The sequence below is a fragment of the Salmo salar genome, chromosome ssa01, assembly GCF_905237065.1.
Source record: "Salmo salar chromosome ssa01, Ssal_v3.1, whole genome shotgun sequence".
In the NCBI taxonomy this organism is placed as follows: domain Eukaryota; kingdom Metazoa; phylum Chordata; class Actinopteri; order Salmoniformes; family Salmonidae; genus Salmo; species Salmo salar.
Window position 1 is genome coordinate 84,960,860 of NC_059442.1, and position 25,648 is coordinate 84,986,507.

Below are 25,648 nucleotides of genomic sequence, written 5' to 3' on the forward strand. Positions count from 1 at the left end.
ACATGGCTTAAATATATGGTTCTGGGCTACATATTAAGCCAAGCACCATGGTTGCTATGGTGAGGATAAAGACTGCTTCCAGTTTCCAGATATATTGTTCGTGAAGACAATTGCATTAAGTTAATAAATACATACATTTTCAAGTGTTTTAGTCTTGTACTAACGTAATACTCAAATATGGACTTACAAATAATCAAATTAACGCATAACTCAGGCCATCCTGCTTTGTTTTAGACAGGCAAAGAAACGACAGCTACATTTACAGGGTCCTGTGGGTTGTTTTGTTGTTGCGGTTTCTCCATAAAGATAGTTAGAGGACGCAACATTGTATCTGTCCATTGTTGCGTCTGTGAGAGTATGAGCAGTGTCACAGTTTCTAAATCCAGAGGCGCAACATCGTGAGACTTCCGGGAACGCTTGCGAAACAGACCAGGCCGGGGTTTGAAAAGTCAATGAGAGAAGTGAGAAATTCTTCCTTCGTTGTTAATTTTCTCGAAATCTAAAGGCAACCTAGATTTTAGCCAATTTCTTAAGCAGTTCAACATGTTATTACTCCAACCTTGTGAAAGTGGCAAAATAACACATTTTCATTTATGTCAAAGACAACTTTATATTGAAAGAGTGCCTTTGATTTGACAGCCTACATAGGCACAGTTCTGCGTCGTTAGACTCGATGCCGTGTTTCTACGTATGAGTTTAGCTAGCCAAGTGTGAGCGGGATTTCTATTGGAGAAGCAGTTTTAGCCTGTCTACATACTGTACTGTACCATCTCCATTTTGAAGTAGTCCCATTTTCTTCTACTACTTCTATGAGTTGGCAAACAAACTGAAAGGGTGCATACTGCCACCTGGAGTGTGTTTGAACAGGTATAAAAGTCAAGGTTGGGGTTTTACTGCCACCTGCAGTTATGGAATGATTGCTCACAAGTATAATTCATTGGCTGATCCCTCCTGATGACCTGGATGGAATTATGTGAAACTTCCGTAACTTATATGAAGTTCCACCAAGTTGACTACTTCAAAATGGTGAAAGTCCTCAATGGTGCTGCCCATGCTAAAATGTTTTTGGGGCGCTAGAGTCAAAGATGGTGGATGTATTAAGACAGTTCACTCAGGCTGTTTAGCCCTGAAAAAAAGGTCAGTTCCTGTCTACTTAAGGAGGGCATGGCTCTCCCAAAGACACCAATACGATAACAGCTGGGTCTGGTCTACTTAGTTCATTGACTTCCATTGAAACAGAAATTGAAGGAGTGGGATGTCTCGCCTCCTCTTCTAGAGACTTCTATCTATCTCTATGGGTTTCTCCTTCATCGCCCTCCAGCTGGACAGGATTGTATCGCGACGCGGTGTCAGAAACAGCTTGAAAACAAGTCAAACCAACTATCTGCACCAACGAAAGCTCCAAGCAACTGAGGTGAAGTTATAATATTCCTGCAAAATTTAGCTACCGTAGCTAAGTAACGTTAGGCCTAAATGTCGGCCTTCTTTTCTAGCTACAGTAACTAACGTTAGGTGTCTTTGTGGGCTAACGTTAGCGAGCTAGCCAAAGAGCCATTAGCTAAAGTCAAGACGGGGACATGGCCAGCCAGGATCCAGCGAAGAGAAACGTGTAGCCAGCTAGCTAAAGTTTGGTCCCTTGTCAAGGATAAAGGCAAGTCATGGTCGTTGACGACATTGTAAATGTGCAATTTTTTTTTTTACTCAACATTTTTATCCCTCTCTGTGATGTGGTAGTTTGTTAGCTAGCTATTTGCTAACTCTACTAGCTAGTTAGCTAGCTTGACTTTCATTGAACAAGCCGCCACTGTCAGTCATTGGAATGATCTAGGCAAGACAATGCAGAGGCGTAGGAGTGCTAATATCGATGTCAAGATGGCTGCTGCTTGCAGATAACCATGTTCTTCAAAGCTTCACCTGTGTAGATGTGGTTGTAGACCTGGCAATATCCCTTCAAATGTTTGCAAGGTTCTATGCTGAGATGATCATAAATTCCTTATCTAATCAGTTACTGGGTGGTGGATTATACTGCCACTAGTCAATCAGTGATGACAAGCAGACAACAACATGCATGTTGTGGCAATACCATCTTTGTCATACACTTGCTGCAATAGAGCTCGCCAGCTTGTAGTCCAAAACCCCGAAATTAGTTATCTGGTTGGTTCAACAATCCCTATGGGGAAAGTATAGGGTTTTGTGAAAAATGCCGAAATAAGCCTTGGAAACCCGACATTGAGTTACATTGAATTCTATGTTGGGCAGAATGTTGAATATTAAAAAAAAAATGTATGTACATTCCCGGTTGTCTGTGCATTTTGGTGGTAGGAATGTGAGCCAATATATCCACAGGAAAGTATGATTACATCAACTTTTCAAAGCGCTTGTAGTGTGTTTAGATTTCTATCACCTGAAGCATGCACACAACATACAAATACTTGCCAAGCTCTTGCACGTGTTTTACATGGTTCTGCACATGCTTCAGGTGATACAAATTATAAAGCACTACCAGAGCTTTGAAAAGTTGATGTAATTATACTTTCCTGTGGATATATCAACCCACATTATTACCCCCAAAAGGACCAACTGCACAGACAACCGGTACAGTACTTTAAAATATAATTTTATTCAACATATAATTTTATTCAACATTTTAGTATGTAGAGGTCATGAGAGGAAACTTTCCTGATTCAAATGCTAATTTCTGCCGGACATAGAGTTCAATGCAATTCAACGTCAAGGTTTCCAGGCAAGGTCTGTGCTTAACAGACTGGAGCTTTTGTTTTTTTTCTAGTAGATAGGCTACTATCAGTCAGTTAACATGACTTTTATGAATTATGAAGCCTTTGTGCTTTTTTTGTTACATAAATGCTTTAAAATGTACAAAGTGACGTTAATCTTCATCAGCTATCTCATAGATCAAAACGTATAAGATCTCTTAAGTCTGTGTTTACCACAGACCTTATTTTCTGTGTTTATTCAAAGAAATCTACAAAAATGGCATTCATTTCCCCATTGGCTTTGTCCAAAGAACCATGACAGATTTGGTGCCTACAGAAAGGCGCCATTACTATTTCACTCTATAGGCTACATGCTGAACTCAGTCAGTAGTACTACAATAGCTAGATTTCTCATATTTCATTTTTCTTGTCACAGGTGTAATGGCAGTGCCTCCATCATATGGTGACCTTGGCAAATCTGCAAAGGACATCTTCAACAAAGGATATGGTAAATGTCTTAACTGGTTGGTTTACCCATGTAGAAGTGACGAGAGTGACAAACATATACGTAACAGGGACCTCTTGTGACAGCTTGAACATGAAGCATCACTTTGCTTTGGCCTCTCTTACGCCCTAATAGGCTAGTGGCCGTTCCTCAAAGGGCTTTCGGTTTTGAGATACCTACCTGAGGGTATAACAAAGCATATCTCTAAGGTCTCCCATATATGAAATGGATGGTTGTGTAAAAATATTTTACTGCAAAAGTGGTTACATTTATAGATATTGTGACACCCCCTTAACAAACAGTGCAGGGGGGGATACAAATAGTCAATTATCTGCCCTTTATACAGTACACATACAAACAGCATTAGGATATCTTAAAACATTTTGGAAATATAAACCCACAGATGCAATAAGCAGAAATATCAACTATGAATATTTATGATGAATGTAAACTTCATTTTTTTGTAGCTGTTCAATAGAGAACTTTACAAAGTTGTTCTCGTTCAGTGCTGTAAGGTACTGCCTGACAAAAATGCATACAGTTACACATGTATTATTTTTATGTTGTAGTTATTATAATCGGCTTTAAGGCAAGTGGGCTCAGAAACAACAATTTTTTTTTATTTCATATGTTCAGCCCTTACTCTTGCAATTATGTTAGGGGGCCCCCTTAAATTTTACTCTAAATCCAATATGACTGCCACAATACCATTAAATGATGGTTTAATCGGGGTGGCAGGTAGCCTAGTGGTTAGAGCGTTGGACGAGTAACCGAAAGGTTGCAAGATCGAATCCCCAAGCTGACATGGTAAAATAACTCTCGTTCTGCCCCTGAACAAGGCCCACTGTTCCTAGGCTGTCATTTTATTTTGTAAAGTGGTTTCTTGCATCAAGCACAACATTTTTAGTCACCTCTTTGTCTGAAGGACAAGTGGATAAACAGGTTAATGTCAAGCCCGGCATGTCATGGAATGTAGGCTTACTTTGACACCACACATTGTCTGTTACTGTAGGCTGAATGATAGAACCGCTAGTTTCATGTTAACATTTTATGTGATGCATTTTCTCCGTTGTTCTCCATTGCCACTCTGGTAGGCCTATGTTGTGATCAAATAGCCACAGAAGCCTACTTGACCACTATCTGAAACAGTAACTTAAAGCGGGTACAGCCTCAGTGTTCACAGTAAACATGAGCTGGAAGTTGCCCTGAATTTTCACAACTTTCAAGTTTGCGCTCCGCAGACCTGAAATTTGCTCAGTGCTGATTTCTTTTTCAAGGAACGTTAGCCAGCATTCCTGTGGAATGCTTTCGACACCTTGTAGAGTCCATGCACTGACGAATTGAGACTGTTCTGAGGGAAAAAGGGGTGCAACTCAATATTAGGAAGGTGTTCCTAATGTTTTGTACACACAGTTAAGACTCATGTCACATTCATGAAATCGAATTGAGCAATATACCACATTACATCTTACTGGTAATACATTTCTTGTATTTTCTTTTTTTTTAATCTACTGTTGGACAAAGTTAATTTCCCACCCTGGATGCAACCAGACATGACAAGCTACAACCATGTTTACAGGTCTGATTTTCAAAGGTTTGTCAAGTGGTGTGATGAGCACCACCTCATCCTCAATGTAAAGAAAACAGAGAAGATGGTGTTTGACCCCAAATCTTGTCTCTGACCATGTGCCTGTGGTTGTCTACAATGCCAACATAGCACAGGTTAGTTCGTACAAGTACCTGGGTGTACACATGGACAATGTGCTGAGCTGGAAGGTCCAAGTAGTGTCTGCTGCAGAGTACAACAGTGCCTCTATTTCCTACGGTGACTCAGGGTTTTTGGAGTTGACCAGAAAAGAACGCTCCTGTTCTACCATGCAGTCATAGAGTATCCGGATATATGGCATCAGTCTGGTTTGGCAATTTATCAGTCCAACTGATACAAACTGCCATGAATGTAATGGGCGTGAGGCAACATCCTTCCCTGCAGACTATTTCTGAACTGACTGTTACCAGACCTGCGTAGAAAATTATTTCAGATCCCTCCCATGTACTTCACTCTGAGTATCAGGCAGACACTATAGGGTCCCTACATGTAAGCTGAACAGGTATAAGCACTTCCTCATTCCCATGTCCATCAAATACCTAAAAAGCAATAGGTTCAATTATGAGCTTGCTTAGGACAATACTGACAGAATAAGGGAATGTGAAAAGTATTATGTATGTGGCTATATGAGAAGTGTATGATAAGGGTAATGTGCAATGTATGTTATGTTGAGTGTATAATGTACAGTGTTTATTTTTTATACAGCAGTAATGTGTGTCTACTGTCTAAGACAATTTTCTCCTATCCTAAATGACTAAGGCAGGTGTTCACTACAATGAACCAACACAACCTGACACTCATTGTCAAGAAATGCCATCAACTTAGTGGGCCTTCACATGTCATAGGAATTGCACCTCTCCAATGTCAATGCCATCATGAATCTCCCAGAACTGTTTTAACGTTGGTCTGACCCATCGGAGTCTATGCTTGATTGTTTTGATCATGCGGACTGGGAAGTGTTCCGGGTTACCTCTGAGACAAGTATTGAAGTATACACTCACTCTGACTGGGTTCTTCAGGAAGTGCATAGAGGATGTTGTTTCCTCTATGACGATTTAGAATTTATCCAAACCAAAAACCAATTCAATGGGCCAGACACAAGAAGTATGTGGCAGGGACTTTAGACAATCACGGATTAAAAAGGGAAAGCCAGCCACGTTGTGGACACCGACGCCTTTCTCCTGGACTAGCTAAACACCTTTGCCCGCTTTGAGGAAAACGCTGAGCTACCGACGCGGGGCCACCACTGCTCACGAGGACTGTGGCCGACGTGAGTAAGACTTAAGCGTGTTAACCCTCAAGGCTTCCGGCCTAGATGGCATCCAAAGCTGTGTCCTCAGAGCATGTGCAAACCAGCTGGCTGGAGTGTTTACGGACATATTCAATATCCCTATCCAAGTCTGTCTGACTTGCTTCAAAATATGTCTACCAGTGTTCCTGTACCTAAGAAAGTGAACGTAACTGGACACCCTAGTCCCGCTACATTTTGCATACCGCCCCAACAGATTCATTGACGCAATCGACATGGCGCTGCACACTGTCCTATCCTGACAAGAGGAATATCTATGTCAGAATGCTGTTCAACGACTACAGCTCAACCTAGTGCCCTCCAAGCTGTTGTGACTTTTGGCTAGTTAATATTCTAGATCATTTACTGATTAATTAATTATTCCAGCAAATAATCTGATTTTATTTGATACATTTATTTATCCTGAGGGGCATCTTCAAGGGTTGGATATCAAGTAAAAGTTTATTTGTCACGTACGCCGAATACAACCGGTGTAGACCTTACAGTGAAATGCTTACTTACTGGCCCTAACCAACAGTGCAATTTTTTAAAGTAAAAAAAAATGGGTATTAGGGGAACAATAGATAAATAAAAAAACAACAGTAAAAAGACTAGCAAGGCTATATGTACAGGCACCGGTTAGTCGGGCTAATTGAGGTAGTATGTAAACTCAGCAAAAAAACATCCTCTCACTGTCAACTGCGTTTATTTTCAGCAAACGTAATATGTGTAAATAGTTGTATGAACATAAGATTCAACAACTGAGACACAAACTGAACAAGTTCCACAGACATGCGTCTAACAGAAATTGAATAATGTGTCCCTGAACAAAGGGGGGGTCAAAATCAAAAGTAACAGTCAGTATCTGGTGTGGCCACCAGCTGCATTAAGTACTGCAGTGCATCTCCTCCTCATGGACTGCACCAGATTTGCCTGTTCTTGCTGTGAGCTGTTACCCCACTCTTCCACAAAGGCACCTGCAAGTTCCCGGACATTTCTTGGGGAATGGCCCGAGCCCTCACCCTCTGATCCAACAGGTCCCAGACGTACTCAATTGGATTGAGATCTGTGCTCTTCCCTGGCCATGGCAGAACACTGACATTCCTGTCTTGAAGGAAATCACGCACAGAATGAGCAGTATGGCTGGTGTCATAGTCATGCTTCAGGGTCATGTCAGGATGAGCCTGCAGGAAGGGTACCACATGAGTGAGGTGGATCTCTTCCCTGTAACGCACAGCGTTGACATTGCATGCAATGATACAAGCTCAGTCCGATGATGCTGTGACACACCGCCCCAGACCATGACGGACCCTCCACCTCCAAATCGATCCCACTCCAGATTACAGGCCTCGGTGTAACGCTCATTCCTTCGACAATAAACGCAAATCCTATCATCACTCCTGGTGAGACACAACCGCGACTCGTCAGTGAAGAGCACTTTTTGCCAGTCCTGTCTGGTCCAGCGACGGTGGGTTTGTGCCCATGGACGGCGTTGTTGCCGGTGATATCTGGTGAGGACCTGCCTTACAACAGGCCTACAAGCCCTCAGTCCAGCCTCTCTCAGCCTATTGCGGATAGTCTGAGCACTGATGGAGGGATTGTGCGTTCCTGGTGTAACTCGGGCAGTTGTTGTTGCCATCCTGTACCTGTCCCGCAGGTGTGATGTTCGGATGTACCTATCCTGTGCCGGTGTTGTTACACATGGTATGCCACTGCAAGGATGATCAGCTGTCCATCCTGTCTCCCTGTAGCGCTGTCTTAGGTGTCTCACAGTACGGACATTGCAATTTATTGCCCTGGCCACATCTGCAGTCCTCATTCCTCCTTGCAGCATGCCTAAGGCACGTTCACGCAGATGAGCAGGGACCCTGGGCATCTTTCTTTTGGTGTTTTTCAGAGTCAGTAGAAAGGCCTCTTTAGTGTCCTAAGTTTTCATAACTGTGACCTTAATTGCCTACCGTCTGTAAGCTGTTAGTGTCTTAACAACCGTTCCACAGGTGCATGTTTATTAATTGTTTTATGGTTCATTGAACAAGCATGGGACACCATGTTTAAACCCTTTACAATGAAGATCTGTGAAATAATTTGTAAAATAATCTTTGAACGACAGGGTCCTGAAAAAGGACTGAGTTTACATGTAGGTATGGTTAAAGTGACTATGCATATATGGTAGCAGTAGTGTAAAAGAGGGTGGCGGGACACAATGCAGATAGTCTGGGTAGCCAATGTGTGGGAGCACCGGTTAGTCGGGCTGATTGAGGTATTATGTACGTGAATGTATAGTTAAACTGACTATGCATATATGGTAAACAGAGTAGCAGCAGTGTAAAGAGGTACTGGGCTGTACGCACTACCCTCTGTAGTGCCTTGCAGTCGGAGGCCGGGCAGTTCCGTACCAGGCAGTGATGCAACCAGTCAGGATGCTCTCGATTTTGCAGCTGTAGAACCTTTTGAGGATCTGAGTACCCATGCCAAATCTTTTTTTTACTTTCCTGAGGGGGTATAGGCTTTGTCGTGCCCTCTTCATGACCATCTTGGTGTGTTTGGACCATTCTAGTTTGTTGATGTGGACACCCAAGGAACTTGAAGCTTTCAACTTGCACATATACAGCCCCGTCGGTAAGAATGGGGGCGTGCTTGGTCCTCCTTTTCCTGGAGTCTACGATCATCTCCTTACAGGCTGACTACACAAAATAAATGTAGAAATCTATATTCAATTATTGCACCCACAGTGCTCGCTCGCGCCAACGATCGTCTGCGTTGCCAAGGGCTAAAATAGAAGTCAGTTCTATTTGTGATCCAGATCGTGCTGCAAGTCCTGCCTCTCCCCATTGGTTTATAGAAGCAGGTACCCGCGTGCCTTCTCATTGGTTATACCCACGTGGGTGACTGAAAGAAAAACAAGGTCAGTGGCGGTAATGCACCTAATTTATGAAAGTTGCCAATCGCAATTGAACCTGTTGGGGATAGGGGGCAGTATTTACACGGCCGGATAAAATACGTACCCGATTTAAATCTGGTTGCTACTCCTGCCCAGTAACTAGAATATGCATATAATTATTGGCTTTGGATAGAAAACACCCTAAAGTTTCTAAAACTGTTTGAATGGTGTCTGTGAGTATAACAGAACTCATATGGCAGGCAAAAACCTGAGAAGATTCTGTACAGGAAGTGGCCTGTCTGACAAGTTATTTTTATCTTGGCTCTTTTTATTGAAGACTGAGGATCTTTGCTGTAACGTGACACTTCCTACGGCTCCCATAGGCTCTCAGAACCCGGAAAAAAGCTGAATGATATCGAGGCAGCCCCAGGCTGAAACACATTATCGCGTTTGGATAGTGGCCGGTCAGAGTACTCTGAGACTCAGGCTCGTGCACGAGATGTTTTTATTTTCTCTCTCTTTGTACGTATACACGCTTTCCCGGTCAGAATATTATCGCTTTTTTACGAGAAAAATGGCATAAAAATTGATTTTAAACAGCGGTTGACATGCTTCGAAGTACGGTAATGGAATATTTAGAAACTTTTTGTCACGAAATGCGCCGTGCTCGTCACCCTTATTTACCCTTTCAGATAGTGTCTTCAACGCACGAACAAAACGCCGCTATTTGGATATAACAATGGATTATTTGGGACCAAACCAACGTTTGTTATTGAAGTAGAAGTCCTGGGAGTGCATTCTGATGAAGAACAGTAAAGGTAATAACATTTTTCTTATAGTAAATCTGACTTTGGTGAGTGCTAAACTTGCTGGGTGTCTAAATAGCTAGCCCTGTGATGCCGGGCTATCTACTGAGAATATTGCAAAATTGCTTTCACCGAAAAGCTATTTTAAAATCGGACATAGCGAGTGCATAGAGGAGTTCTGTATCTATAATTCTTAAAATAATTGTTATGCTTTTTGTGAATGTTTATCGTGAGTAATTTAGTAAATTCACCGGCAGTGTTCGGTGGGAATGCTACTCACATGCTAGTCACATGCTCATGTAAAAAGCTGGTTTTTGATATAAATATGAACTTGATTGAACAAAACATGCATGTATTGTATAACATAATGTCCTAGGGTTGTCATCTGATGAAGATCATCAAAGGTTAGTGCTGCATTTAGCTGTGGTTTGGGTTTATGTGACATTATATGCTAGCTCGAAAAATGGGTGTCTGATTATTTCTGGCTGGGTACTCTGCTGACATAATCTAATGTTTTGCTGTCGTTGTAAAGCCTTTTTGAAATCGGACAGTGTGGTTAGATTAATGAGAGTCTTGTCTTTAAAATGGTGTAAAATAGTCATATGTTTGAAAAATTGAAGTTTTTGCATTTTTGAGGTATTTGAATATCGCGCCACGTGATTACACTGGCTGTTGAGTAGGTGGGACGTGTCCCACCTAGCCCAGAGGTTAACCTCTCTAGGGTAGGTGGCACCAAATCGTCCCACCTACGTAATAGCCAGTGTAATCCCGTGGCCCGTTATTCAAAAACCTAAAAAATGCAAAAACTTCAATTTTTCAAACATATGACTATTTTATGAGGTAAAACTGATTTTAGTTTCCCTGCATTAAAGTCCCTGGCCACTAGGAGCGCCGCCTCTGGGTGAGTGGTTTCCTCTTTACTTATTTCCTTATACAGCTGACTGAGTGCGGTCTTAGTGCCAGTGTCCGATCTGTGTTGGTAAATAAACAGCCACGAGAAGTAGAGATGAAACCTCTCTTGGCAAATAGTGTGGTCTACAGCTTATCATAAGATACTACACTTCAGGCAAGGAAAATCCAGACTTCCTTAAATTTCGTGCACCTGCTGTTTACAAATATGTACAGAACGCCCCCCCCTCGTCTTACCAGAGTGTGCTGTTCTGTGAAGCATGTGCAGCGTATATCCTGCTAGCTGAATGTCCATGTCATCCTTCAGCCACGATTCCGTGAAACATAAGATGTTACAGTTTGATGTCCCGTTGGTAGGATATTCGTGATCGTACCTCGTCTAATTTATTGTCCAATGATTGTACGTTAGCGAGTAATATTGACGGTAGCTTTCCCACTCGCCTTCTCTGGATCCTTACGAGGCACCCGCTCTGTGTCCTCTGTACCTGCGTCTCTTTCTCCTGCTGATAACGGGAATGTTGGCCTTGTCGGGTGTTCGCAGTACATCCCGTGCTTCCTGCTTGTTGAAGAAAAAATATTTGTCTAATCTGAGGTGAGTGATCGCTGTTCTGATATCCAGAAGCTCTTTTTTTTGCCGTAAGATATGGTGGCAGAAACATTATGTACAAAGTAAGTTACAAATAATGTGGGAAAAAACACATGATAGCAGAATTGGTTAGACACCTGTAAAACTGCTGCCATTTGTTCCAGCGCCATTTTACTGCTATAGAGAGACCCTTGAATTAACTCTATAGGTAGTTATCATTAGCTGTTAGTGTTAATACAATCAACAATATAATCAGTCAATTTTGCTATATACTCATTCTGGACCGTCGTCAAGCTCTGGAACCTCAAGAACCAAACCGCTCACAAATCATTAATTGAAGTTTTATTTACTAGATTAAATAAATTGGAAAATGAGGTAGTTAACAGATACAACAGTTATTGAGGTGAAAATATTTTATGACCTGTAGAGGGTATTATAAATTAACTCCCATGCTCAGCTCAGGCAAATGCAATAGTTAATTCACAAGACTTTTGAGGATGATATGGTCTTATTTATTGAAAGAGAAAATGTAAAACGTTAGGAACATCTGCTCTTTCCATAACCAACTGACCAGGTGAAAGCTGTGATCCCTTATTGATGTCACCTGTTAAATCCTCTTCAATCAGTGTAGATGAAGTGGAGGAGAAAGGTTAAAGAATGATTTTTTTGAGCCAATTGAGACATGAGCTGTGTTCGAATACCCATACTGACATAATGTATACTACATATTTAATGAGTGTATATACTATTAGTTAATTTTAGTATTCTGTAAACGAACAGTATCCTTTCAGATGAGCGTACTAGCTCTTCTCCGGTCCACCGGAAGTTGAATCTCTTGCTATGCAACCTCTTGCTAGCTAGTTAGCATAAGTTAATAGCGATGGGCATTCCAGCTCTTTTCAATGAGCTGGCTCGTTCGGCTCAGCTCATCAAGAAGAGCCGGCTCTTTTGTCTCCCAAACGGCTTTTAAAAAAATATGTTTTGTATTTTTTCAAGTCAAACAGTTTGCTATAGTTTGACTATGATTGTTGTTAAAACAATTCAAATTAAATTATTCAATGAATTCATACTCTACCTTAACCACTATGTATTTAAAAATGCATTGGTTTGTTATGAAAAAGAATGCTATTAAACATTTGCATTTGAAGTATAACTTTTTAATGTATATTAACAAAGTGCATATAAATCTAGCAATTCAAAATGAATACAATCTGCACAGCATAATAGAATATTGCACCATATCAAAGAAAATTAAGAACAATGTGCAAAACTGCAGCATCCCACTTAAATATTTAAACTGGTCCCTCTTTTCTCTCCTTTATTGCCATATTATAACCAGTAGCACACAGCAATGTTGCCCATATTTTGCATTTATGAGAGATTTGCATTCAGAAATGCAAGCTGCCTCACTTTCGAGGGGCTGATGCGGTTTCTTCTCTCAGTAATTATTTGTCCCGTTTTCTAGACGATCCTCTGAGGGAACGGATGTGGCCACTATGCAGAGTCTCCCTGTCATGGCTTTAGTAAGCTGTGGGTAGACAGAGGCCTTGTTCTTCCACCAGCTCAGGAGGGGCTCCTCCAAATAGGATCGGACCTCCATTATGGCATCCGCTGAGGGATTCTTTCGTGCTGCATCCCCAGTTGCTCTCTCGTCAAACATTATCCAAACAGCAGAAGTTTGTGGCACTACTCCATCGGATCCCTCTTCTTACTGTTGCCCTGGTGCCTGAGCCAGCTGACTGCTGGGGCTGGCCCTCCCTGCTGCTGAGGTTATTCTTTGAAGTGCCTCATCAATCGCTCTGGCATCACTGAAGGCTAACTTCTTAAACCTGGGGTCAAGTGCAGCGGTTTCTGATAGCATGTGGTTATATTCCATTCTGTGGAACTTTCTGTCCATTGATGAACATGGGGTGTCCAACTCTGTCACATGTCCTGTGGTTACATTTGCTTCTCTCTGGAGGCTGGCTGTGATTCGCTCTACACAGGAAGCATTTTTGAGGCTGTCACATAGCTGAAAAGAGAGAACAGTAACTTATTAGTTCAGGTTCATGTTTTGTCTACTGATACTACATGCTCGTATACATTTATAATACTGGATTAAATAATGATGTAATAACTGCTTACTGTACCCCCCTCCACTGATCTCCACAGTGACCTGCTCAAAGGGTTCCAGGACTCTGCACACCACCTCCCATTCCTCTTGGGTCAGAGCCTCAACAGGTGCATTGACAATGGCCAGCGTAGAGAGGATGGCATCCTTTCACTCAAGAAACCGCTTCAACATATAAATGTTGAATTCCAAATTGTAGTGCAGTCTTGTTTAGGCCTCAGCTCAGGCATCCCCATCTGGCTTTGTGTAGACTTCAGTTTTTCAGCACCTACTGTGCTCCTGTGGAAGTATTCCACAGCTGCTTTCACTTTTTCCACAGTGGGCTTCATCACCTTCAGAGCATCTCTTACAATCAGGTTGATTGTGTGGGCAAGACATGGATGATGGTTCCATTTAAACATTTTCATGGCGTTGGTTACGTTAGCTGCATTATCACAAACACAACAGACCACTTTTCCGTCTACTTGCCATTCTCTGACCACTCAACAGTTCCTCTGCCAAGTTCTCTGAGGTGTGTCTGTCGCTGAACTCAAAGCAGTCCAGAAGACCGCTAGACATTGAAAAATCTTCAATGAAGTGACATGTAACCGACATGTAAGAAGTGGTTATCCTTGATGTCCAGTAGTCAGTGGTAAGGCAAACTGCAGTAGCTTTTTGGACTCTTTCCCGCACTGAAGCCTGTGTGCTCTCGTACAGTTGTGGAATAAGTGATTTTGAAAGGGTTTTTCTGCTTGGAATTGTCTACATTGGATTTAGTCTATTCCTATGATTTCTAAAACCTCTGTCCTCCACGATTGGAAATCGGTGGCAATCATTTTAGCCAATGCAATATCAATTTGGCTTTGTTTTGCTACAGACATAGACTTTGGCATAAACTGGTCCGTAGAAGACTGCGTTGTTGTGGAGTAGGCCTACTTGACTGAGTGGTGGAGATGCTGACTCCACCACTATCACTAGCATTCCCGCTAGTTTCTCGAAGCTCCGCTACAGCTAGCTTTACAGTTGGTTGCGCAGTTCGCATATGCCGTGTAGGTTGTGCATAGAACCAGCTTTGAGATTTTTGTTTTGGTAAATTCTACACTGTGCTCTAACATTGTCTACATTATTAAAATGCATCCAAATGCTACTGTGCTTCCGACTCATTTTCCAGCTGTCCTTCCTCTCTCTCCATGGCTGCTAAGTGTGTGACTGAGTTGGCTCGGCCTTCCCTCACGCATCTTTGGTTCATTGGTTGGCACTGCGTGTCTGACAGGAACAACAGGTGAGGCTGTTAGTCTGCGCAGACAGTCAGAACGAATGTGTGTGTGCTTGAGCATTTAGGCATATATATATATATATATATATTTGTTACTTCTATTCATTTAAATCTTTTGATTATTCATATAAAATTTTTATAAATAGATTCGGCTCTTCTGATATGCGAGCCGGCTCCCAACGTTCACCTACAAGACCCGGCTCGTTCGCGATTCGACCCAACACTAATCTGTAACCGGTTTATTAGCTGACAGCCGGCGCTAATGGAAAACACTGAGTGTAGCGTGTGTTTTCCTTAGAGCAGATTACTGTAGCCACAACCTAAAATGTGTTACTGTAGCTGTGTTTGAATATTCATACTAATGGTACTATTTGTGACGTTAATTTAGTATATAGTAATTTAGGTCATAGTATGGATATAGTTAGTATGCCAAAATTTCCCGGATGTCGTACTACTTTCACCAAAATGCGAAGTATACAAGCAGTGAACACTATTTCAGTGCTTTTAGGGCCCGTAATGGAATTCTTCAGAAAATTAGTGGCTTCACATCGTTTTCAGATTTGATGAAATTGACAGAAAATATGCAGCCGAAGTCCAACGAGAGCGGATACAAATTCATTGCTTTAACTAATTATGACAAATGTTGAGCAATGTAATGACTTTTCAAATAAGTTACCTTACGTTATGTTGGCGGACAGTTTGTTAGCTACGCTGTCCTTACGAACCACATAGCATATCATTACAGCAGTAACATTACCACAATGTTAGCTAGCTACCTAACGTTAGTTGGCTAATAATACATCAAACTTGCCAGTATATTAACGATATGCTATCTAACTACCCATTCGATATTCCCGTCATTCTTCGCTTAGCTAAGTGCTATAGTCGTTGTGAGTTCTCAATGGACATTTTGGTGCTTTTGTAAATTTGCTCTGGCTATCTATTACGATTTCAGAGTACTCTCGTCTGAGTGTACCAAACTCCGAGCGCAGAAAAACGTATTTAATTTATGAACGCTCAACACCCGTTGAATATAGCCGGTGTCAGTAAACGTCGGCAAAAAAACGTAATTAAAGAGTTGCCAACAGCACAGTTAGTCACCAACGCTCTGGATAACATGAATACAGCCTAACCATCTCTACTAGGGCGAGTAAAATGGTCAGTGAGGTGTTCTCTCATTTGTCTGAAGTAGCTAGCAGTTAGCTTGGGCACTTGACTGCCGTTGTAAGGTCAGAACGCTCGAATCAACCCTACTCCTCGACCAGAGCGTCCAGTGTGCGCTCCGAGAGCTTAACGCTCTGAATTTACAAACGCACCCGAAGTCGTTAAATGTCTAGATAGTAATTTATGCTAGCAAGAGGTTGCACAGCAACATCAACTTCCAGTAGACAGGCGAAGCGCTAGTACGCTCAACTGAAAGCATACCGGTCGTTTACAGTATACTAAAATAAACTAATAGTACTGTGTGTGTGTGTACTCATTTTAAGTATGTATGGGGCGGCAGGTAGCCTAGTGGTTAGAGCTTGGGGGCAGTAACTGGAAGGTTGCTAGATCAAATCCCCAAGCTTCCAAGGTAAAAATATGTTGTTCTGCCCCTGAACAAGGCAGTTAACCCACTGTTCCTAGGCCATCATTGTAAATAAGAATTTGTTCTTATCTGACTTGCCTAGATAAATAAAGGTTAAATAATGTTTTTTGAAATGTAGTATACAGTATGTTAGTATGGGTATTCGAACGCGTATTTTTTTTTGGGGGGGGGGGTCAGGCAGGACCATATTGCACTGAATGAGAGCAAATCTGACTTTGAAAGTTATTTTGAACAGCTACCAAAAAGTGAAGTTAACATTCATTATAAATATTCACAGTTGATATTTCCGTCAGTTGTATCTGTGTTTACAGGTGTATATATTTCCAAAATGCTTTAAAAGATCCCAAATTGTATAAAAGGCAGAAACTTGACTACTCGTATTCCACATTTTCGCAATATCACTGCTTGCAATACTGGGTTACATGAGCTTATGTGCCCCCTTCCAGCAAGGCACTGTTTGAGTTAAGTGGGTGTGTCACAATATCTATCAATTAAACCACTTTTTCAGTAAAATATTCTTACACAACTGTCCATTTTATATATGGGAGTCCTTTAGAGATGTGGAAAAACATGGTTGTGTTTTGTTACCCCTACACAAGGTATATCTAAAAAGAATTTGAAGGACTTTCCAGTAGCCTAAAAGGGAATGTTTACGTCAGTCCACAGAACATATTTCACACTGACAGGGCATTTCACAGGAAGGAAACATGATGATAACAACCAGACATTCAATTTGTTCAAGCCATGTCACAGTTGGGCCATATGCATCAGTATTCTCCATGTAGTGGTCCATTTGTCAAATATTGAAATGCAAAGGAACCTTACCATACAAAGGAACATGTGGTGGTCTGAATGTTGTGATTTGTTCTTCATAAGGTTTTGGATTGGTGAAACTTGATGTCAAGACCAAGTCTTCAAGTGGAGTGGTGAGTTTTTTTTTTTTTTTCTATTCAATCCTGCCAGGGAATTTCTGTGCATTATGCTCTTGTATAACATAGGATAGCCTACAACTCCTAACTAACCCTGTTGTAATTGTCCTTTAGGAATTCAAAACCTCGGGCTCCTCCAACACTGACACCAGCAAAGTCAACGGGAACTTGGAGACCAAGTACAAATGGGGTGAATACGGCCTGACTTTTACAGAGAAGTGGACCACAGACAATACTCTGGGGACTGAGATCACTGTTGAAGACCAGGTAGAGAGGAGAAACCAGTCTAACTGAAATGATTTGTGAGCTTTCTATTTGGTTGTGCCTAGTTTTTTCATCTTCCATAGATCACCAAAGGACTGAAACTTATGTTCGACACCCAATTCTCACCAAATTCTGGGTAAGGTTTGTGCGTTTTTTAGTTTCAAGCATAACTGAATGTTTCTCCCCAGTCTTTTGAGACCCTGGAATCGATAACATTTATTGTGCATGTTCGGTGCTGCATAATCCACCAAACTTTCTTTATTGAAAATAATCAGGGAAGACTGAACAAGAACAACCGAGATATCAGATGTTTATTAATCATCTTTTTTCCCCTCTCTTTACCTTTTTTATTTTTTTCTAACAGCAAGAAGAGTGGGAAGGTGAAGACTGCCTATAAGCGTGAATACGTCAACCTGGGTGTGGACGTAGACTTTGACTTTGCTGGTCCGGCCATCCATGGGGCAGCGGTGGCCGGATACGAGGGATGGCTGGCTGGCTATCAGATGACCTTCGACACGGCCAAGTCCAAAATGACCCAGAGCAACTTCGCTGTTGGCTATAAGACAGGAGATTTCCAGCTGCACACCAATGTGTAAGCTTCATATCTATTGTACTTTGGAGGACTTACTGTATGTCTCGGCACTAAAGTGACAAGGGTGAATTTTTCTACCATGGTTAGAAAGAGGAGTCTCCTTTGTGCTTAAAGGTGAACTGAAATGTTTTAGCAATTGATTTTGATAAGTTGTAGGTGGATTTGAGCATTTCAATTAATCTTCTAATTGAGTTATCAAACAAAAAGAGCAGTTCATCAGACAAGGATAACATAATGTATGTCTGCTTACAGTGAGGGAAAAAAGTATTTGATCCCCTGCTGATTTTGTACATTTGCCCACTGACAAAGAAATAATCAGTCTATAATGTTAATGGTAGGTTTATTTGAACAGTGAGAAACAGAATAACAACAACAAAAAATCCAGAAAAACGCATGTCAGAAATGTTATAAATTGATTTGCATTTTAATGAGGGAAATAAGTATTTGACCCCTCTGCAAAACATGACTTAGTACTTGGTGGAAAAACCCTTGTTGGCAATCACAGAGGTCAGACGTTTCTTGTAGTTGGCCACCAGGTTTGCACACATCTCAGGAGGGATTTTGTCCCACTCCTCTTTGCAGATTTTCTCCAAGTCATTAAGGTTTCGAGGCTGACGTTTGGCAACTCGAACCTTCAGCTCCCTCCACAGATTTTCCATGATATTAAGGTCTGGAGACTGGCTAGGCCACTCCAGGACCTTAATGTGCTTCTTCTTGAGCCACCTTTGTTGCTTTGGCTGTGTGTTTTGGGTCATGCTGGAATATCCATCCGCGACCCATTTTCAATGCCCTGGCTGAGGGAAGGAGGTTTTCACCCAAGATTTGACGGTACATGGCCCCGTCCATCGTCCCTTTGGTGCGGTGAAGTTGTCCTTTCCCCTTAGCAGAAAAACATCCCCAAAGCATAATGTTTACACCTCCATGTTTGACGGTGGGGATGGTGTTTACATTTACATTTTAGTCATTTAGCAGACGCTCTTATCCAGAGCGACTTACAGTAGTGAATGCATACATTTCATTTCATACATTATATATTTATTTTTAATTTTTTTTGTGCTGGCCCCCTGTGGGAATCGAACCCACAACCCTGGAGTTGCAAACACCATGCGTTGCAAACACCATGCTCTACCAACTGAGCTACAGGGAAGGTGTTCTTGGGGTCATAGGCAGTATTCCTCCTCCTCCAAACACGGCGAGTTGAGTTGATGCCAAAGAGCTCCATTTTGGTCTCATCTGACCACAACACTTTCACCCAGTTGTCCTCTGACTCATTCAGATGTTCATTGGCAAACTTCAGACGGGCATGTATATGTGCTTTCTTGAGCAGGGGGACCTTGCGGGCACTGCAGGATTTCAGTCCTTCGCGGCGTAGTGTGTTACCAATTGTTTTCTTGGTGACTATGGTCCCAGCTGCCTTGAGATCATTGACAAGATCCTCCCGTGTAGTTCTGGGCTGATTCCTCACCGTTCTCATGATCATTGCAACTCCACGAGGTGAGATCTTGCATGGAGCCCCAGGCCGAGGGAGATTGACAGTTGTGTGTTTCTTCCATTTGCAAATAATCGTACCAACTGTTGTCACCTTCTCACCAAGCTGCTTGGCAATGGTCTTGTAGCCCATTCCAGCCTTGTGTAGGTCTACAATCTTTCACTGACATCCTTGGAGAGCTCTTTGGTCTTGGCCATGGTGGAGAGTTTGGAATCTGATTGATTGCTTCTGTGGACAGGTGTCTTTTATACAGGTAACAAACTGAGATTAGGAGCTTTCTCTTTAGCGTGTGCTCCTAATCTCAGCTCGTTACCTGTATAAAAGACATCTGGGAGCCAGAAGTCTTTCTGATTGAGAGGGGGTCAAATACTTATTTCCCTCATTTAAAATGCAAATCAATGTATAACATGTGTTTTTCTGGATTGTTGTTGTTATTCTGTCTCTCACTGTTCAAATAAGCCTACCATTAAAATTATAGACTGATCATTTCTTTGTCAGTGGGCAAACATATACAAAATCAGCAGGGGATCAAATACTTTTTTCCCTCGTGGTATTTCATATATCCCAGTAATGATGGCACAGAGTTTGGAGGGTCCATCTACCAGAAGGTGAATGACCAGCTGGAGACTGCTGTGAACCTGGCCTGGACAGCAGGCAGCAACAGCACCCGCTTTGGCATCGCTGCCAAGTACCAGCTGGACTCCAGTACCTCCATATCTGTGAGTGCTGCTCTTTTGCTTGTCTTGTTTAAACGTTTTGTATGCCAGACTTTACAGCTGTGTTCAATATTCAGAGACTCTGGTTCTGTGAGATTAGTATTTTGTTAAATAGGAATGGGTATTTTAGGAAGTAACAGGAGTTTAAAAAAAAAATGTAAATTTTGTTTTATTCCGTGACAATAATTATCATATAACCCTTTGTATTCCAGTGTTAAAGGGATTATCCGGCACTTTTGTATACTTTTCAATCAGTAGTTCTGAAAGTTCACAAGCCAAAAGTGGTCCCCAAAAATGGTGTACTACATCACATATGTGCACCATGTCATTGCTCTCTCTCTGCTGTGGGTGCATCATGTGCATCTTGCTAGCTGTCACTCATATGGCGAGGGGCTGAAGCTTACTGGTTGAACTAGAATTGCCAGAGGGCTGGCCCACAAGGCAAAATATAAGGAAAACAGACCTGCCAACATGCATGCATTTTGCATACCAACTATGCAATTATCTGTCCATGTATGAGATCTGAGTTAAAAGTATGCAGAAATGAATAGGGCCTGATGGGGGGGGGGGGGTCTAAAAAATCTAACATCCTGATTCTCGAGCTGCAACACACAGATGTACGGCGTTTGTGTCAACGGACATGGAGATTTAATACATCATTATTCCACGTAGCTACCCCCCATCTGCCCCTCCTGTTTGTTGTGATGCTGAGTTTGCCGACTGCCAGCTGTATGTAAACACATGGACAAATCACTTTTCGACTCCGTGTGTTGTGGAAAGGTAAACACTAATTGTTTCAAGCTAACGTTAGCGAACATAAGATGGACATTCAGTGGGCTCTAAAGTGTCAGCAGTTCACTCGCATTTCCTAGTGAAAGAAATTTAAATGCAAATACGAAAAATAACTGGTCGCATTTGTGCGAGTGTCATATACATTTAATTCTGCACAAAAAGCATTACAAAGTATAATAAAAAATAAATATAAACATCTTGGCATTAAATCGAGTCGGGAGTTTAGAAGACTGCGTGCTGAAGAATGAATGTGTCCGGCATTAGCTATTGAGGCAATGCTTCTAAAATGTCTTAGCACTAGATTTGAGATTTTATCAATTTCGAAAATCTGAAATGGTGTATGCACCGCAAAGAAATAGAATAGGCACCTTTACATAGAAGAGTCCGCTGTTTCAGCCTATCGAACAACGGTCAGATTCCCTTTGCGGTAGCCTACTTAAGCTTTGTGTAGCCAGTTTTGTAGTCTGTGTCGATGCGATCATTTGTTTTTGTGTTTTTAAAATGATTTTGCTTTTAGTGTTGATTAGGAACCGTGTCTAAAAAGACAATACTTGTGAGCTGGCCCTAGTGATTGGCCCTGTTTGAGAGGTGACAAGCGTTCCTCTACTATAGAGACTAAACTTGGTTGAATCTCCTATTTGCCGCGTGCGTCTGTTATCTAAATAGTTGGACAGGGTTGGCAGGTCTGGGAAAATAGTGTAGCACAGGTTCTAGAATTTTTTTTTAAGCTAGGGATTTTGTAGCTAATTGAGGTTAAACAGTAAATCTGCTCATAGATTATGCATGTATGAACTACACATCGACACATCCAGCCCAAAGCGGGAGATAAAAAAAATAAATAAAAATACATAGTAGTCGCCAAAGTTCCGGAGGATATCTTTAATTGTGTGTGTTTTGTTGCTATATTTTCCAGGCTAAAGTTAACAATGCCAGCTTGGTGGGAGTTGGCTATACCCAGACACTGCGGCCAGGTAAGAAGTGGCTCTCACTACTTTGCAAAAGCGTTGCCAATCATCTCCAAAGTGGGCTGTTGTAGCCAAGTTGCTATTTATTTTTCTTGTTCTGCAGGTATGAAACTCGTCCTGTCTGCACTGGTCGATGGAAAAAGCATCAACTCCGGTGGCCACAAACTCGGACTGGGACTGGAGCTGGAAGCATAAGTATCTAGCTAACCTGTGTAGTGAAGTCGTTGTATTTCATTTAATTTAGGGAATCGTAGAATAATTTGGCCTTATGTATTTCTAGCCCAACCACCATTAAGGGATGTCTCAAAGGGATGAATCTAATCTAAAGCAACAACACGCCCTGCCCAACATAGCCCTCAGTACTGTCAGTTAGATGGATCCCCAACCCCATCAGCCACTTATTTCCTTTCATATGGTTTGTAGGCTAGTACTACTAGGTCTGCTATTTATCAAGTCATGTGTTTGTTTCTATGCTGTGCTGAACCACTAGTGAAATACATCCTAAAGCGTTTTGCTTTATTGGTTTGGCTAATTGGAATGTACAGTCCGAGGGGGTTTATATGAAGATATATGCTTTGATTTAAATATGTATAATAATAGAATGTTATTATTATATCATTATATTATGTGACGACAATCCTGAACTGTTTTGCGCACAGGCAAATTTAAATTATACCTATTTATTTATTTTTTTACCTATATTTATATCCCATCTTTCCCTGTTTCATTTGCACATATAGTAGCATTCGGTTAGCAACGCTTTGCCTGTTGGGACGGCTCCTACTCACAATGCTAATCATCAACTCCAGAGACCTTAAACGTCAATCTATTGGTTGATCTATTTAGCTAATATTCTTGAGGATTTGGTAACTATGCTTATTGCTTACCCACTCTGCGGTCATTAGCAGACTTGTACTGTCTTGATTAACTAACCTGCTTCCTAGTTGAACATGGTAATGTAAATTTGCACGACAATGGCAAATGGGATTTGAAAAGAGAAACCATTAATTGAGTGTATCCTCCACCTCCCCTTCCCATAGCTGTGTATAAATGATATGACTGGGACATTGATCAGAAACCAAGTCCACTCGTGTGTCAACCTTTACAATAAAGTCTTTAAACAAGTCAATCCTTTCTTCCTTCATATATCATGTCACCTCTTCATACAGTTGGACAAAATGAAAATATACAAGTCACTTGTTTTACAATTGAATGTACAGCTCAACTATAATGAACATTTCAAACAAACAAGTATACAGTGAAAGTATGACTCACCTGTGTACAAAATGTGTAGTACTGTAAATATTACCCTTATTACTTTGGTCCTTTCATTTAAACCAATTCATGACAGTTTTTCAAGGTAGCATAACACTAATTGAATTAATGACATGATTAAATAACAATTGAAAATTCAGTACTTGTACTAAAAAGATGGCAAGTACCAGCTGATTATCATAACGAAAAGTTCACTTAAAGGCTAGATTCTACCATAGCGAGGAAGATCTGCGTTGTAGACATTGTCTTACATTAGTGCGTCGATTCTGCCTGCACATAGGGACAGCGTCACGGGGAAGTGACACGCCATCTGACGCGAGACGATGCGTTATAGCGTGATTTGAAATGTAAAGGTTGAGCCGTCATATGCAGCGTTTACCTTGAATGCAGTCTCCTTGAACGCGGAAACATTGCCTTTAAATTTCAATCGCCCAATAGCGCGGGTCTTCAGCACTACGGATTGAATCCAAGCCAAGGTACTGCAGTTTATTACAGAATAGGCCAGTTTCTCTCACTTTAGTTTAAACACCTGTCTCCTACATAGTTACAGTTTGAAGGCCAGTGTTAGCCCATCTTCCACCTGGCCTGGGTGTCCACATCAGCTGCAGGGTTCACAACCTTCCCACTCCACAGAACTAAAGCACTGAGCATTGTAATTATGTTTTCTTCTTAGTTGCTTACGCCTGCCCTTCATGTGATTTGAGATGAACTGTTGTAGTCTTTGACGAATGTTAATTTGGTTCTGAATGCCAAAATTGAATAGGTCATTGAATAGATATTTTGTTGAATTATGGGCAACATCCTACATGACTGAGCTATATTGAAATACTCACGTTTATAAATGGCAAAAATGCCTCCTTTCCTCAATAGCTGGAAGGATTTTTCGTAGTAGTGAGGTCATAGGAGGAGGAGGAGAGGGAAATGTGAGTGAATACATTTGTTCATTGTCTTTTCTGTATCCATGCTGATTAATTGATCTCCGTTATAACTGTTATTAGTGTACGTAAGAGATTTCAATGCCGGCTGAATGCATAGATCTATTTTTATGGTCTACTCTGTAGAAAAATTAAATAATAGTTAAATAGGACCATTGCTTGGTCAGGGAGTGTTGTAATAAAGTCCATGGTTACACATTGCTTTTTGATACCAATTCTGTAAACAGCTGACAAGGGTTTTTCTTGAAGGTGTTAAAATAACTTGTGTTATCAGGGGAGACTGTTGGTAATGAATGCTCTGACAAGGGCTGTGCTCGAGAGCATCAAAACCGTGATGTATCATGGGTAAATTGTGACTGACTGATCGACAAGTAATATTGAGTAGTTGTTCACGATGCAAGGTGATTTGCAGATCAGTCAATCTCGACTCGCCTTTTTTAATGTCAGCTGCAATGTGGAATATGCCCAGGCTCTCTGTGATAGACTGTGTGATGTAAAAGTAATCTGATCTCACACAGCCTGTCTCTCAAAGCTTGTATTGATTTTGAGGGACTGTGAAAAGCAATCTGAAGTCTAAGTTCATCACTTTTTATAAAGTGCAGTACATAGTCTTGTAAATCTAAAGGTTCACAAAATGATAACCTGCTTCTACCCCCAACCCACAAGACTGCTGAACAGTTCATCAAATGGCTACCTGGATCATTTATTTATATATATATATATATACACACACAGTCTTGTACAGCTACCCTTGTGGGAACACACAATTCCGTCCCATTCAAAATCCTATTTTCCCTAACCCTTACCTTAACCCAAAAACTTAATCCTAAACCCCTAGAAATAGCATTTGCCCTTGTGGGACTTCTGGTCCCCACAAGAATAGTTAAACATGTCCACCTCAAATGCTCACAAAACACATGCAACATGATGCCACACACATACTCAGACACACTTTCACACTTCACATGCTGCTGCTATTATATATCCTGATTGCCTAGACACTTTTACCCCTACCCACATGTACATACTGTATTACCTCGTACCCCTGTACATCGACTTGGTACTGGTACTCCTTGTATCTAGTAACAATTTCCTTTAGCAAATATTAGTATTATAATTTTTTTACTCTGCACTGTTAGAAATGGGCTCATACGAAAGCATTTCACTGTGAAGTCTACACCTGTTGCATTCGGCGCAAGTGACCAATGAAATGTGATTTGAGCTATGTTTTCATTCCATAGATGATGCTCTGTTTGGTATCTTTATCAACAATGCTGTACCCATTATAAGACTGCACATTGAATCAAGGTGCAGTGGTTTGGTGGTTTCTTTTTTTACAGAGCTGGAGTGCTGGAGTGTTTGTTTATTTAATAACATTTTTCAAAGTTTTGCTGACAGATGTAGCCTATTTAATATAATTTTAGAATATGCATAAAATGCATC

The 25,648-nt window shown here is 41.3% G+C and overlaps 1 protein-coding gene across 3 annotated transcripts; it reads left to right on the plus strand.

Moving 5' to 3' along the window:
* The first annotated feature begins 1,119 nt into the window (after positions 1 to 1,119).
* LOC106611737 (voltage-dependent anion-selective channel protein 2) lies at positions 1,120 to 23,124 on the plus strand. Of its 3 annotated transcripts, XM_014212283.2 has the most exons (10): positions 1,217 to 1,414; positions 1,536 to 1,651; positions 3,151 to 3,222; positions 17,125 to 17,174; positions 17,292 to 17,444; positions 17,525 to 17,577; positions 17,806 to 18,033; positions 20,091 to 20,241; positions 21,944 to 22,001; positions 22,099 to 23,124. In XM_014212283.2, the coding sequence occupies exons 3-10, from the start codon at positions 3,156 to 3,158 to the stop codon at positions 22,188 to 22,190; spliced, it is 852 nt and encodes a 283-aa protein (XP_014067758.1). In that variant the 5' UTR covers positions 1,217 to 1,414; positions 1,536 to 1,651; positions 3,151 to 3,155; the 3' UTR covers positions 22,191 to 23,124. The 3 variants fall into 3 exon arrangements, with proteins under 3 accessions (XP_014067748.1, XP_014067758.1, XP_014067738.1); XM_014212273.2 differs by lacking the exon at positions 1,536 to 1,651 and having other exon boundaries at positions 1,120 to 1,414; XM_014212263.2 differs by having other exon boundaries at positions 1,217 to 1,651.
* The last annotated feature ends 2,524 nt before the right edge of the window (positions 23,125 to 25,648 follow it).

Coding starts and splice junctions, on each gene's coding strand:
- LOC106611737 (XM_014212273.2), top strand. CDS start 3,156: ATGGCAGTGCCTCCATCATATGGTGACCTTGGCAAATCTGCAAAGGAC. Junction 3,223..17,124: donor CATCTTCAACAAAGGATATG/GTAAATGTCTTA, acceptor GTTCTTCATAAG/GTTTTGGATTGGTGAAACTT. Junction 18,034..20,090: donor TTCCAGCTGCACACCAATGT/GTAAGCTTCATA, acceptor CATATATCCCAG/TAATGATGGCACAGAGTTTG.